At 39.1% G+C, this 15,538-nt stretch overlaps 1 protein-coding gene across 8 annotated transcripts in view; it reads left to right on the forward strand.

The window, feature by feature from the left end:
- The window catches only part of atp8a1 (ATPase phospholipid transporting 8A1), a 105,836-nt gene that overhangs the window by 25,568 nt on the left and 64,730 nt on the right, over positions 1 to 15,538 (forward strand). For 4 of the 8 annotated variants that reach the window (XR_004897370.1, XM_036001367.1, XM_031302804.2 and 1 more), the window contains exons 4-15: positions 645 to 743; positions 4,386 to 4,431; positions 4,697 to 4,737; positions 7,403 to 7,476; positions 8,819 to 8,888; positions 9,029 to 9,156; positions 10,153 to 10,264; positions 10,661 to 10,826; positions 11,181 to 11,186; positions 13,827 to 13,954; positions 15,043 to 15,120; positions 15,245 to 15,333. Coding sequence is in view for 7 of the 8 variants with exons in the window: in XM_036001367.1 (XP_035857260.1) it covers positions 645 to 743; positions 4,386 to 4,431; positions 4,697 to 4,737; positions 7,403 to 7,476; positions 8,819 to 8,888; positions 9,029 to 9,156; positions 10,153 to 10,264; positions 10,661 to 10,826; positions 11,181 to 11,186; positions 13,827 to 13,954; positions 15,043 to 15,120; positions 15,245 to 15,333 (1,037 nt within the window). In the remaining variant the exon portion in view is untranslated. Of the gene's footprint in view, positions 1 to 644; positions 744 to 4,385; positions 4,432 to 4,696; positions 4,738 to 6,499; positions 6,574 to 7,402; positions 7,477 to 8,818; positions 8,889 to 9,028; positions 9,157 to 10,152; positions 10,265 to 10,660; positions 10,827 to 11,180; positions 11,187 to 13,826; positions 13,955 to 15,042; positions 15,121 to 15,244; positions 15,334 to 15,538 lie in introns of all 8 variants that reach the window. The other 4 variants (XM_031302807.2, XM_031302809.2, XM_031302805.2 and 1 more) reach the window with 3 other exon arrangements.

Consider the following 15,538-nt stretch of genomic DNA (forward strand, 5'->3'; position numbering starts at 1 on the left):
TTCGTCCAAGTTTCCTTCCAGCAGTATTACAGTGATGATCTCCTGTGGCCCCTAGCTTGGCTTTAATTACGCCGCTGTTTGACTGTTAATTTTAAAAGAAAAGAATTTTAAAAAATCTTAAAATAGCCAAATCATTCAACATTCAGAGGTAAGGAGAGCATTATAATAGTACTAAGTAAGTTGTTTGTGCTGAATATAGCTCCTTTTTAAATTTGGAGTTCCCGTTCTTTTTGTAATTGAATCTGTCAAATGGTTACAAAATGTGTGATGGTGGTGCTGATTCATAGGTCTAAAACCAGGCTAGTGAGGCAAAGCCCACATTATTGATGACTCCAGCAACTGTGTGTCTGTCTGTTTCTTTGTGTAAAAAACCCACACAATTCTCAGTCTAAAACTATGTTAAATTTGCAAATGAGCTGACAAGACCATTCATATAATTATGGTCAAAAATAGTGTGTATAGGAGGAGGAAACCCTTTTTCTGTTGGCCACTGTCGTCCTTTTAAAGGGTGCTAGCAAATGTATTTAGCAGAGTGGGTGAGTTTGGGGCAGGGGCTGGTTATTTTGAGCCAATAAAAAGTACCCGGAAATTGTAGTCGGCTTCTGCAATACTCTTATTTTGTAAAAAAAACGTGTCTCTTTTAGCAAATCCCAGATGTGTCTCCCACTGGTCGCTGGACCACACTGGTGCCGCTGCTCTTCATCCTGATGGTGGCTGCTGTCAAGGAGTTCATTGAGGATCTGGTAAGACAAACCTCTGATATTATTTGATACTAGTTTTTGTTTCACCCTGTCAAAAGATCTCTCTTTCTGTGCGAAAGTTGGACTTGGATTGTAATTTAAAAACCATTAAGACCTTTTTGTACTCAAAGTATTACAACATATGTTCAAAGCATACCATCTTACAAAAGGGTCAGTCATATGATGTTGTCTAAAACGTGATATTACCAAAGAGCCATCATCTGGCCTTGGAAAACATCATTACTGCAGGAATTAAGACATGTACACATACGTTAGATCACCTTAGTTGCAGGTATGAAAAGGCAATCAATAAATTTTTTGGCACAATTTTGCATTTGTTTGAAGCAACTTTTATATCTCAGCTATCAAGTCCTTAATTAATACAGACAGCATGAACACAACTATATGGGCCATATGTAATAGAGTGTGCTAAAATGTCTAAGTAAATGGTAAATGGACTGCATTTATATAGCCTTTCTACCTTACCGGACAACACGCTTTACAACTTGCCTCCTGAGCCACAGCTGCCCCAAATACATGAAATACAAATTCTTTGCAATTTACTTTACTTTATCATTAAAGTTGGTTAATTAGTGATGTACCCTAACTTGAAGAGACTGTCCCTGTGGGCTTTTGTTTAGTCTCATACTGTAATGTTACAGTATGTCCTCTGACTGCTGACCTGTTCCCTGTGCAGCAGAGAGGAGGCATTGACAGTTATATGACCACATTAGGATACTCCCCCAACATATAGAAACACCATCAGACATAGACATGCATACACACACGCTCATTTCAGAGGTCACAGCTGTGCTTACTGCACCCGCAATACTCATTCAGTCAATTAACCTAGATACTGAATGTGCATGCACAAAGGCTGTTAGTACTAACAAAACAAAACAACTGTCTCCCCTCAAGCAAGTCTGAACTGTTAAACAGATGCTTTAAAAAAAAATAAAGGTTATGCAATTTATTAAGTATGAAAGATTGATTTCAGTATTTTTTTGTTTTGGTGAAATCTTTTTATTGTGTGAATTCTTGCTTGTTGGTAAGTTAAATGCTTCAAAATATGTTTTGTGTCGGTGTTGGCAAGTAATCCGCTCAAGCCCATCTGAACTAAGTGAGGGAATGTTGCATTGTACTGTATTGCAGTGACCCTGCAATGCGATCCTCTATGCGGGTCCCAGTGGACAGTTACTCTATACTATTAGCCTCTATGTCGTGCTGAAGGGACCAGCGCAGCACTTTCTCTCTCGGCCTGTTGTGAGAAACATGGGAACAGAGTGGTGATGACTCTGTCTTTATTGCTGAAGGTCACCTGCGCACACGTCTGTTCCCTGTACTGCGCTGTCCCTCACAAGTTGACCTGACAGGGCAACATCGAGCCCTAACTTCATGAATCATGCACTATGGACACACAGTACAGCACACATCTTACCTTGTTGCTGGCTGGCTCTGCTGCAGCAGACTCGGGCTGTTGGTTCTGAGTAGTGCAACTATCTTTTCAGCTTAAAAATGTTACGAACTTAAATGTAATGGGAATAACACTGGCGTGTGGTCCACTTTTACACTGTAACACTGCTTATTTTTGCTCTGTTAAATTTCCAGTCAAACTGAAATGAAAACATCAGATGAAAGACCAAATCATTTTTGTGTATGGTTAAACCTCCTTCACTACTGCATCACATTAGCTGAAGCCATATACGCAGGTTAATTACGGTAACATTGCAGCTGCTGTAGCCTTTAATCTTTTGCTGCTTTCAGTTTTTTCCCTCTATGGCTGAAGTCTACAGAGGCCCGATACTGCAGTATTTATCCATAACCTCTGCATGCTACTCTCGCCCTCCACTGCAGTGTGATTACACACATCATCTAAATACAGTACATCTCCTTTTCTCCATGTCCATCGGGACAGAAGAAGCGAGAAAGGAAGAGGCAGAGAGAGAAAATAAGATGGGTGAAAGGCAGGAAAAGTTGTGGAGTAACGTATATAAATGCAGTTTACTACATGTTTATGAATAGAGGAGGTTCTGTACAGCCAGAACAGATTGCGTGGATGAATCAATGAAATTAGCTGACAGCTTTTGCACAGGGGATGATGAATGAGCTTTGTAAAGGGCTCTACTAGCAAACTTTTTTTTCTGGCCGTAGTGCAGCTGGTAAAAGGCTGTAGCCCACAGACACACAGTCAATTCATTAGACACTACATCATTTTGCAGGGATATTAAACAAATTTGATTTAACTGAAGCCTGAAAAAGAAGTCAGGTTGTGGACGGCAGAGATGAAAAGAAACATTGGAAAATAAAAGTAGAGAGAGACTTAAAAGTGAATGGAACAATAGTGCAAGAGAAAACAGCCTTTAGAGCAGATTCAGTTTTCAGCTTTAAAATGGTTGTTGTTCAGAGGGACTATATATTACAGGCTTTGATATGACTGGGTAATTAGACAGATGTTTTTGTGACTGTAAGGTTAATAGCTTGAGTGTACAGGTCATTGGAGAAATCTGGACAAGTAGAGTGAATACCTCTCCTCCATTAGCAGCTATGTATTGATGCAACCCACTTCACCTTCAGCTGCTTTGGTTTTTCAGTGAGCAACAGGAAGACTTTTCTACCCTCCTGAAATGTCTGCCAAATTACCCAAATTAGCTTTAAAATATAAATTAGAATGGATCTTCAAAGTAAACAGATTATTAGCAGGGACGTGAGTGGATATGTCCTTTCCTCGCTAATCAAGTACAGTACATGTTGCTTTTAGGAGCTACATTGTAAAACACAGTGATTATTTAAATGAGACCGACTCAGCAACACGTTATTACTCAGCGTGATGCTAGTTGACAAGCTGTCCCTTGGAATCAGCTGTTGAAGTCACAGTTGATTGCATGACTGTTCGGCAGACAAGAGGGACATGAGGGGAAGTAATACTGCGGATTAGTATTTTGATGCTAGTGATACAGCACAAATAGGATAGTTGGTTAAGTTTGTATGTAGTCGCTACTTCAATTTCAAATACACTATATACTGCTTGATGGAGAACTACGGATCACAAGACAATTGTCTATATATTATATGGCAGGTAGACACACAAACACAAACACACACACACACACACACACACACACACACAACAAAACGAGACATGTAGTCTAACATTTATTCATATTTCCTGCCATGTTTTTGTATTTGTTACATGTTTTGTAACATTATTTTTTATGAAATTAACTGTTAATCCATATATATATAAAAGTTAGGGCCACCAGTGCAAAAAAACCCTATGCTTTCATGGTACTGTAGTGGGCATTGGACTAAGGAATTACTCAAATGCCATACTGCATAATATAAGTCTGTGCATTTGCGAAGGTTGTGTAGTCCTAGTGTCCTAATTCAAATACACTCTGCAGTCAGTGCACAGTGTAATCTTTCTTCAGCTTGTAACTGCAGACTTTGAGAGGTCCATCTGCTTCTCTCTTTCTGTAGTAAGTGGTGCTATACAGTTTCACCCTCTTCAGGCTATTTCCCGCTATAAACTCATAGAAGTATCTTATAATCCATAGTAGTTGGTCTTTGTATGAGTAGTTTCTATTCTCCCTTGTTTGTTTGTCGTTACTTATCAGAGGATAAAATGTGTTATTTTTTTCCTTACAGAAACGTCACAACGCGGACAGTGTTGTCAACAAAAAGGAATGTCAAGGTATTGAAAACCATTTCTTCTTCGGGTTTTTTAGGGAAGCCAAAGAGTTTTTGGTTTTACCATAAAACATATTACCATAAAACATATATACTAATACCACTACTGGTATTAGTGTAGTAGTATTTACATTGCCAACAAGCAAATAGGCCTTACTAAAATCCTGATTGTCTGCATTGTAACATGGCTTTTATTTGTTTTTGTCTCTTTTACTTCCTTGTTCCCTGTTACTGTATCTTTCTCCATCACTCTCTTTTTCTTGCCACAGTACTGAGGAATGGTGCCTGGGAGATTGTGCACTGGGAAAAGGTATGTACCCACGATGTGTCACTAATGGTCATTTTCACCAGTTCCCATTTTATTCATCTAGAGCAGATTTCGCCCTCTATTGTGCTGTTGTCAGTTGGAGAAATCTCACATATTGTGTCCACAAACACACACACACACACACACACACACACACACACACACACACAATCACACACCCTGACCCCTCTAGTATCCAGTCGCTAATTAATCCAGCGTTTCCATGTGGACGGTGATTAGAAGGCAGTGCTGGAGGACAAAGAGAAGCTTCCTCTATTCCATCATAATGAAGCTATTTTATTACTGTGGCTGGAACACTTTCCCTAAAAGCATCAAAAACACCAGTCAGTGCAGAAATGAGGTCAATTTAGACTGTTTGAGAATTGGTAATATTGCCACATCCATTACATACAGCAGGTAATAGTGCAAAAGAAACTGAATATTTCTTCCTGCTCCCTGGAATATGAGAAAGACAAGAAATAATCATTTATTTATAACATGAAGTATTGTTGATTTGTTCTTGATAACTAAGTTAACAGCAGGAGATGAGATGTAGTGTATGTCTGTAATATATCAAGATGAATACAAAATACAAAATAGAATGTGAAAATCATATTTAAGATGCAGTACATCCCACAACAACTTGCTGAAATATATGTGGCAGTGCATTCAGTATCTAGCTGAAGGGTGGGGTTTTGGAGGTACCCTTATTAATTGATTAAATGATTATTCAAAGACCTTATCTGCATCAGCGTGATGTGATGGCACAGGGCTTCTGTAAGGAGCAAAATATTTGATTCATGCATTGACTTGGTTCCTGCAATTCACAGTGTTTCTTGCTGGTATGTGACTGCCCCCCCCCCCCCCATACAGACAGAAAGCCTCTCTAAAAAGTCTAGCTTTAAATAATTGATGCGTTTTACATCTTCAGCATGCATATTGTCAGTTTGGTCTCCAAGTTCCTTTCGTAAGTCTTTCAGAGCAGCTTGAATGAGGCCAAAATGATCACTTGTTTTTTGTTTTTGTTTTTTTCCACCCAATATCTAGGTCCTTATTATTATAATGTTATTGGGCACAACATTGTTTTGTTAAGGTTCATGCATTTTATGTAATCCTATTTTTTCAGCTGTAATAGATTTTGTCTATACTATAGAATACAGGTCCTACCTACTAAAACCTCCTTTCTGTCTTTTCTCTGTGACAAAAGAAATTATAGTTTCCTCTCTTTAAAATTTAAAGAATTTAAAATTTAAAGTCTCTTTAAGTCTTTAATTATGTTATTATTCATCATTTTGATTGCTGCTTTTTGTGTTATTGCTGCCATTGATCAGAATTGATTTGGAATTCATGATTTGGAATAATGAAGGTTTTTATTTACAACATTAGTTGCTCAAAAAATAGACATTAAATCAGCTAGAAATACAGCAGACCTTTTGTGCAGCCATAAAGAGCTTGTTGTTGTATGAAATGCATGAACGTCACGGCTCATTTCTCACCAGTTGTTATGCTTGAAAATGTTGATAAATACAATTTGTTTTCCTCTGAAGTTGCTGAATGATGGAATATGCTGAGTGGTTGCACCTGTTTTGCAATGTTCAGAAGTAATAGAAAGAAGACTCCAGCTGTTTTTGTACTGTTTACTGCTTTAATGTACTTACCTTTTTTTCCCACCAGCCGTGCATTTTTGCTCTTGATGCAGAACTCATGTTCCCATGTATGCTGTTTTTATAGGCAGTGCACAGCAGTAACCGGTTTATTTTCACAGGTTGAGGTGGGCGATATTATTAGAGTAAATGGCAGTGATTTCGTTCCCGCGGATGCTGTCATTTTGTCAACCAGGTATAGGAGTCCCACCTGCTGCCAGACTCTGTGGAACTTCACTCTTCTTTTTTTCTTTTTGCTCTCTCAGCTCTCCCTAAAGAAGTGATGGCTAGATAATACATCAAGCCAACGTGTCAGTAACAAGTGTCTTAAAATCCTCCAATTAAAATTAAATTGGAATTTAAATTTTGTTTAGAAATACATAACTTTGCATGCTTTTTTATCTTTTGGTGACAACCATCACTTCTCTAGGTGGGACATTGGTAATGTGATATTGTATTAGAATTGATCATGTCAACATTAACCTACCTACCTCCTTCACCTTTTCAAAAAAACATTTGGCCATAATATGGAGCTTACAACGGTTCTGCATCCCTCTTTTAAGATTTTTTAAGTTAGAAGTTATTTAAAATCTTTATTTAAATTTCTCTAAAAATACAGAGTGAACAGTGCATTTAAAAAAATGTCTTCTACTGGCACGATTTCAATCACAACTTCCCACATCACTACTTTGTTCTGAATATATATTTAGACTTAATATATTTAGACTTAATACCTCTGAGAAATTGTATCATCAACTTTACGGAATAATTTTTTTCTAAATGGTTTTGTGAAAAGGAGAACAGATGACCAACCATACCCGACTGATCATTGTGCTCTTCTCATTTCTCTCTCCCCTTATGTGTTTGCTGTTTTTGTGTCTGTTTGTGTTTTCTTTTCTTCTTTTTTTTTTATCCCCCTCAATTCTTCCCTTTTTTTCTCATTCTCTCCTCTCCTGCCCCCTGTGCGAACAACTGCCACACCTCCTCTCTCTCGCCCCCTGCTGGTGCGTGGTTGGTAATATCAGGTGTCTGTTGGGGAAGTAGTCAGAGCTGCAAATGGGGATCACCTCCCGGCTGACCTCGTCATACTGTCGTCCAGGTCAGGAAACCAGCAACATTAACAAAAAACAGCGGTGGGAGAGATAGGGGCTCATCACACAAGAACTAGTTTATTTTACACACTTTGAGGAAGGAAGGGGCCTGTGATTATTCTGGCAACAACCAGATGTTAGAGTCAATGACACCATGTTCTTTTCCTTTTCCTCTACATCGTGGTTTGGCAGCCATAATAGTGGCCGATTATACAGTCATTTTATTATGTTTTATATATTTTGTTTGACATCCTAACTTGTACAGTAAACCCTTTTCAATGTTTGGCTGAAACTTCCAACACTGCTCAGAGTGAATGGAAACATCTAGTACTACAGCACAGGAGCGCCACTCCTTCTTTGATATACTTTTTTTATTGGGTGTGAATATATTTCCATATTCTTGCTCTTTGCATGGCTTGTATGGCACCCTCAATGCAATGCAATGCAATGCAATTTAATTTGATGTTACAATGTGCATGCAGTCACATTCCAATATGTAATGTTGATAAACATCTAGGGATTATAGTTTTGCTAACTTTCTACATGTTACTACCATTTAAACAAGCTTAAGTGTAGTTCAGTATTTCACAATTTGACGGTTAATAGCAGCTGATTCCAAACCTCTCACTGATTGTGGTTGGGCTTCAGTGTCCAGATCTCTCTTTGATTTTCCTCTTTCACCCTGTGTGTTTGGACCAGCCTTTCGGTATGAATAAATCACTCTATAAAAAGAGTAGCTAACCTGCGACCCAGCTCACCTTAAGCACCGGCATGCTCTCACTCTCTGTCCCTGTGCCCAGAGCCTGTCAGAGGCTCATTTGTCTGCTGTGTTTGTTGTGCTCGGCATGCCTGCTGCTCGCTCATATATCCCTACTCTGGTGTTTTCTCCCTCTCCACTCCCTGTCCCTTTGCAGTGTATTTTAGACAGTTAAACTCTGGGGTGGCACTAAACAAAGATGTTACGTCTATCTAAAGGACATTTACTGTGCATTAAGTGGGTAACTTCCACTCAGTACAACTTTGTAGTTTCTGAGTGGCCTTTAGGCTGACATGTAGCGTCTTTGTTTGCAGTGATCTAGTCCTATGTAATTTTCTGTTGTAGGCCCTTTTTTAAAAAAAAATCATATCTAGTTTATAAATAATTGAGATGAAAATTGACATTGAAAGTAAGATGTTATTATTGGTAAATAATCTGTACCCTTTTACTAGTTGGTATACAATATTCTATAAAATTACAGCCACATAAGATAATGAACAGTTAGGGTCAGGTTTACCGTTATACATGAATAAATAGCAGTCATCATATTGTATTCCTATTCCAAGTGTCTATATCCTCTCCCTCTACTACAGTGAACCACAGGGTATGTGCTACATTGAAACATCTAACTTGGATGGAGAAACAAACCTTAAAATCAGACAGGTGATTGTCTTTTTGATTCTTTCTTAATGCAAGTTACTGTCCATACAACGAGAGCTAAGAGGAATCTTCTGTTAAGTTTGCAACACAAATTGATGAAAAGTAAAAACACGGCAATAATGCTGCTGTAACGACATCAACAGGGTCTCCAAATGACTGCAGACATAAAGGACATCGACAGCCTGATGCGTCTCTCCGGGCGGATGGAGTGTGAGAGCCCAAACCGCCATCTGTATGAGTTTGTTGGGAACATCCGCCTTGATGGACACAGGTGGGCTCAGTTGCAGAGCTCCATGTCTGGCCCTCAGCCCCTCGTGCCAACTCAATAGCCCATTAGCCAGGAGCAGAGCCTGTATCAGTGCATTATGTTGTTTTAGGGGTTATTTAATCTTTCTGCTAAATAAGTGAAAGCACCTGCCTCAGTTAAATTTAATTAGATATTTGTTTGGAGACTTTGCCATTGTACAGAAAATGCATTATATGCTGTATGCCTGCTTTTATGATATTATGGCTTGATTCTTGGAGTTTGGGACAATAAAGCTCTCCTGAATAAGCATTGTTACCAAGAGCTATACTTAGGTCTTTGTGGGTGTATTGTTTGATGGGCTGTATTTTCATCTTCATGGAAATCTTTTTATTCAGTTTTACCAGCGTGCAACTTAAGGCATCAAATCCTACAGGCTTGTCAATGGTCAGTTTAAACACCATTGTTACAACTGAATTGCATGTACATGTATATTCTGATTTATAATTAAGAGTTCAACTTGTTGATGGGAAAATACAATTTATTAGAAATAGAGGCCAATTTTAATACTGGCTGTGGTATAAATATTGTTAACATGAACAAGTCTTTCACAGCATCACACAATACTAATTACCTAGTTTGTGTTGTTGCGTAATGTTTGTGTGGTAAAAAGATCTGTCAGGGTGGATTACTTAGTGTTGTAATATTGATTATTGGTTATCGTTAGCATTGGCATATTTATCAATTAGGAATCAGGAAGATTTATGTTAAATCCGCGATTGTGCAGTATGTAACTCACTGATTTACAGTATGGTGATATTGGAAGGCGTGAAGTGTTTTAAACAAATGTCTTTAGTATCAAAATAAGATTATAGATTGTTTAATGTGTGAGCCATTACTGTCAACCAAAGAATTTGTTAACAAAAAATAATTGAACCAACTTGTAAGAGACCATGTTAGCCTATTATTCTGTAGGGAAAGTATGAAGAATGTACTCATAGCAGTGATGTTTTTTTACTACAGTACAATGCCACTGGGTCCAGACCAGATCTTACTGAGAGGAGCCCAGCTGAGGAACACTCAGTGGGTGCATGGTGTGGTGGTCTACACTGGACATGACACAAAGCTCATGCAGGTAAAGCATATTTGCACAGTATTTAGAGGGTTTTATTTGCAGTTACAAAAAAATGTTCAGTCTGGTGAACTGGTTCATACTTTATTTTAAAAAACTATTTTTCATTTCATTTCTGTTTTACTTTTTTATGCAACCAAATCTGTTTAACCAACAAATAACATACAGTATTTAAAACATATCAGACGGCATGTGCCTGCATGTATATCACCAAATCACCAAAAATGTTTTTCTGCAAAATGTTTATCTTCAGACATGTCACGCTCCTAGGCAGCTTGATACAAATGTTTAGTTCCCCTGAACATGTTTTATCTTGATGATAAGATAGGGAACCTCACCATTGGCCATACTTTTTTACACATTTTTTTCTACCACAACTGTCTTGTTTGTGTTACCCAGAATTCCACTCGGCCTCCTCTGAAGCTGTCCAACGTTGAGCGTATCACCAACTTTCAGATCCTTGTGCTGTTTGGTTGCCTGCTGGCCATCTCTCTGGTCTGCTCCATTGGCCAAACCATCTGGAAGTACCAGTACGGCAATGATGCCTGGTACATGGATCTCAACTGTAAGAGTCCCAACAGCCCAGGCTGCACCTCTTATTCCACATATTTTGTCTCACTTGTCCATATCAGCTTATTTCTTTGTCATTTTAAGTTCCTAAATGCTGGTATGTGTTGTGTCGTTTTTATGTTGCCTCAGTTAAACTATGTTTCGCATTACAAGTGAAATATGTGGCAGTGTGGGAATAAGTGAATTCCCTTTTAACTGAGAAAAGACAGCTGTGACATGCATAGATGTGTTGTGAATGAGTTTGAGTGAAAAAAGAAATGGTTGAATATCACTGCGCTGCTGTACTTTTTTGTTCCTTTCTAATGTTCTGTTTGATTTTGTTGTTTTCTTTGTTGTCGTTTTTTAACAGCTCCAGGTAACAACCATTTAAAAGCCTTGGCCATCCGTGAATGACCCTCCCTTACTAACCCCTTACTGAAGCTCTGCCTTTGCTAAGCAAATGAAGCCCCCTACCCTCGCCCCCTATATGGTTGCCCTACTTTGTATGGGCCCATGCCATGGACAAGCACATACCAGGGATCCAACAATAGGTTTTTCCCTTCCAGCTCTCTTATACTTTCGTCTAGTTATTTTCAGTGCCTGATGCAAACACTGTCTCACTTTTCCTCCATTTTTTTGTGCCACGTTAAACACTTTGCAGTTCCCAAGCTTTAGACCCTCATCTTATTTTTTAGCAGCATTTACTTTGACTGCCAGGGAGATGAGGTTGTACTCAGGAAGCTTTTCATAGCAGGAGGCTTATACATGTTTATTGCTCGAACACAACATGTGGTGCAACCCAAGGGGCAAGAGCTGACATTTTCTAAATGCCTCTGCCACCTTCTTTTCTTGTGTGGAGTTTCAAAGAACAGACCGAGAGGGGAAGGTGGGAGGTGGAGAGGTGAAACCCTGTTTAGTTTTCACATGTATTCTCAAGCGATTATTAAACATTTTAAGCTACTATAACAGACATTAACAGAACACAAAGAATATGGGCTGCTCAGCTTCTGTGACAGTTGGTCTGTTGTGATGAAGCTCTGAACCTGGTATGCAAAGTGATTATCGTGACACTCTGGCCATTACTCTGTACCCTGATAGGCCTGTGTAGGAGAGGTTGTGCCCTGGTCAATTTAAGCTTGCACTACGACTTACACTGTCCCTTTTTACAAGATGTTGCATTGGCTTCTATTGGTTTCGTAAGGGTTTTAACATTGTTCTCAGTGGCATTAAAACCCACATCTAAAAGACCCTATATCACACTGATGAGGGGAGTGTAAGTCATAAGGCAGGCGTCCATCTTGAGACTGATTGTACTTCCATAAGGAGTTGTTGAGACTCTGTCCAGTGCATATTATCCAACCAGTGACAAAAGAGAGAGGTGGGGAGATTGTCAAATCTTGAACATCATATTTACTTCCATCACTATAATTTTCAAAATTATTGTAATTTCACTCACTTATTAACATTTGGAAGTCAAATGCAGACAGGAACAGAAGAGTCAGCGTTAACCTGCTACACATCACACAGGCTTGCAAGAGGCCTGCAATTATGCATGCCCGGCGAGTAATTCATTTGACTTTGACCTGCTGCAGTGTGCTGACACAGGTCATCCTCCGCATTAAGCCTATACATTGCGACAACTTAATGCAGATTGAAAGCAAAAGTGAATAGTCATTTGTAATGCATTTATGCCACCTGCTACAGTTTACTTAGTCAGTTTCTGTAGGTAGTTGTGCATTTATCACCATATCATTGACTTTATGCTGACTATCTCTGTTAGTAAACTGCTGATGTCTTAACTGACGGCATGGTGACGTTTTTTTTTTTCCTACTTCTGCTTTTAGTATAATGTCTAGGACGTGTTGTCTTCTCACTGTAATGTACATGTGCCATCTGATCATTTAGAATAATGAAACCCCAACAATTTACAGTCCAACTCCTGCGACAACTTGCTGTGAATCAATCAAAAACATATTTTTATGTTGACTTGCTTGATAAGAACCTCATATATTCAAATTGCTTTTACATTACAGTGACATACAGTATTTAAGAGAAGATATTAGGTGTACTTTTGCACTTGTGTGACCTGTGCATGTCCTGGTTTGCTATGGTTTGATTTTTATTTATTTTAATGACTCTCTACTGATCCACCACAGTATCCCTGTCTCATCCGATAGCAGAAATCTTGCTTTACATCACATAACATGCTGGCTACTAGAAATGAGTGACACAAGGTGATGTAGTGATCCTCATAAACACCCAAACTTTTTTGCTGGCATAATCCACCCCCTCTTTTCCACTCCTTGTTGGTTGAGAATGTGCTATGGACTGAATCTCCCTCCTTTGTCTTGAGAGCATCCGGTTTGTCTTCCTCCCCACTTCTGAAACAGTATTCCCTCCTATATGTGTTGTTGTACCAGTAGCAGTAGCTTCCATTCTGCCATCCAGTTTTTTCTTTTGCAATCGTTCTGTCATGGGGAAGGGCTGTCCCTCTCAACCACAATGCTAAGATCAAGGCTTGGGTTGAGGAAGGTAACATTTGCACCTCCTGCAAGCTGAGGAAAGGTAAATCATATCCCTCCTGTTTTCATGTTTGGTGTCAGTGGGGTTACATGTTGATCATTGGCAATTGTTTGGGGCTTTGGGGGGAACCAGCATCATTTTGCATAGTGCTTTGTGGAATTCATTGCCTGGATCATGCTGGATGCCAAGGCTGCTGCTGTGACACTAATGACATTTGAGATACTTCAGTCCCTGTTCACTACTTTGAATCTTTGGGACATTAAATTGGACTGTTAATTAGTTGAGTCATAAGAGGATGAGACTGGGTGGATGAAATGGCTAATTCCAACTAATGCACAACGTTACCCCAAAACATTCTTTGGATTGGGATAAAGTTGATCATTGGTTAGAAGTAGCTTTGGGCATTTTCATTTAACTAACTGATATTAATGAACCAGCACTGATGAGGCTCCTGTGTATCACTTCCCTCTGTCCAAAACTCGTTCCCTGATAGATGGCGGGGCAGCTAACTTTGGCCTCAACTTCCTCACCTTCATCATCTTGTTCAACAATCTGATCCCCATCAGTCTCCTGGTCACGCTGGAGGTTATCAAGTTCACCCAAGCCTTTTTCATCAACTGGGTGAGTTGAAGCAATTTATCTGAACTATACTATAAATATACTATAAATTTGAGGTGTGACTTTAAGGAGGAAAATAACTTTTAAATGTATGTGTATGTTACCTCTATGTTTACATACATTACATAAGCAAGACATACCTGCAGCAGAGTACATCTACATGTGTTATATTATTGCAGGCTATGAGCACAAAATTTCAGTTCAATGTTTGCAATACACTTAATCTCCACATAAACAAAGCACGGTGGGTGGTGACTGTTTCAACATAGTGTACTATATGGCAGGTAAAGCTGCTATAATCTATGTTTTTATATCAACAATGGATCGAGTGATTACTTGTATGTGAAGGGAGTTGCTCTTAGTAGTGAGCCCACAGAGAGTCATCACCACACTCTGCTGTTCACTTCAGCTCTACAGAGTGTTTTAGCGTTTTTGTCTCATTTTTTCATTCATTTATTTTTTTAAATGTACTCATACCGCTTTCATCAACATTGTTTCCAAACGCAGCAGGTAGCTGGAAGAGATCAAAACAATGAATGCTAATGTTGCTCTGTTTCTGCTTGATGTGTAAAGAAGCCACTGTTTGCTATCACATTGGCCATATCACCTTTATAAGGTGTTTACAGCGTGTTGCATTGCCCTCAAGTGGCCAGAAAATCGATTATTGCAGTTTTGAGAACTGGGTATGAACATTGGCCTATCGAAATTAAATAGTGTACAAGTAACATGGTCCGCATCATTCCCATGTATGTATGTATTGAAATCTGTAAAAACCAAGGCAAAGTCTTAGCACTCTTGAGTGAGCACCTAGAATATTTTGCGCTTCTGTCTTTCGCAACTAGGTAAGCCCCACCAAATATCTCAGCTGAGGAAATATACTGTTTTTTTTACCCAAAATTATTTTTGAATTTTTTTTGGAACATTAAGGGCATCTCTCAGTTGGCTTCTCTTTCCGCAGCTCATGTTGGTTCAGTATTTTCTGGAGGGAAAATAGCTGCAGCTGTGAAGTCTCATTTGTTGTAAACCTGTATTGTTACCAAAAATGTTGTTTCTTTAGTGAAGTTAGACTAAAAGTTCTTGATTGGTTTCAGGACACCGATATGCTCTATGAGCCCACGAACACACCTGCCATGGCTCGCACCTCCAATCTGAATGAAGAACTAGGCCAGGTAAACTATGCATTTCATATAATACTTATATTATACTAATGCCTACTAAAAATACAATCTCTACTTTAGAATAACATGTATACCCATGAAGTATGTGTTATTCTGTCTTTCTCTACCCCTACAGGTAAAATACATTTTCTCTGACAAGACGGGGACCCTGACCTGCAACGTGATGCAGTTTAAGAAGTGCACCATCGCTGGCGTGGCCTATGGGTACGTTTCGCTTCCCTCTCCCTTTTTGATTTTCACTGCTCCCCCATTTGCATCCTCTACCGTTGCCTCCCCCATCACCTTCATTAAATGCCAAGTGTGCATCACAGTACAGCTGGCGTCTCTCTCTCTCTCTCTCCTCCCTCGCCTTCTCATTAGCAGCTGCATCAGTGCTCCTCTCAACATAAACTATAAATAAAAGGCAGAA

The sequence above is a fragment of the Sander lucioperca genome, chromosome 1, assembly GCF_008315115.2.
Source record: "Sander lucioperca isolate FBNREF2018 chromosome 1, SLUC_FBN_1.2, whole genome shotgun sequence".
Lineage (NCBI taxonomy): Eukaryota > Metazoa > Chordata > Actinopteri > Perciformes > Percidae > Sander > Sander lucioperca.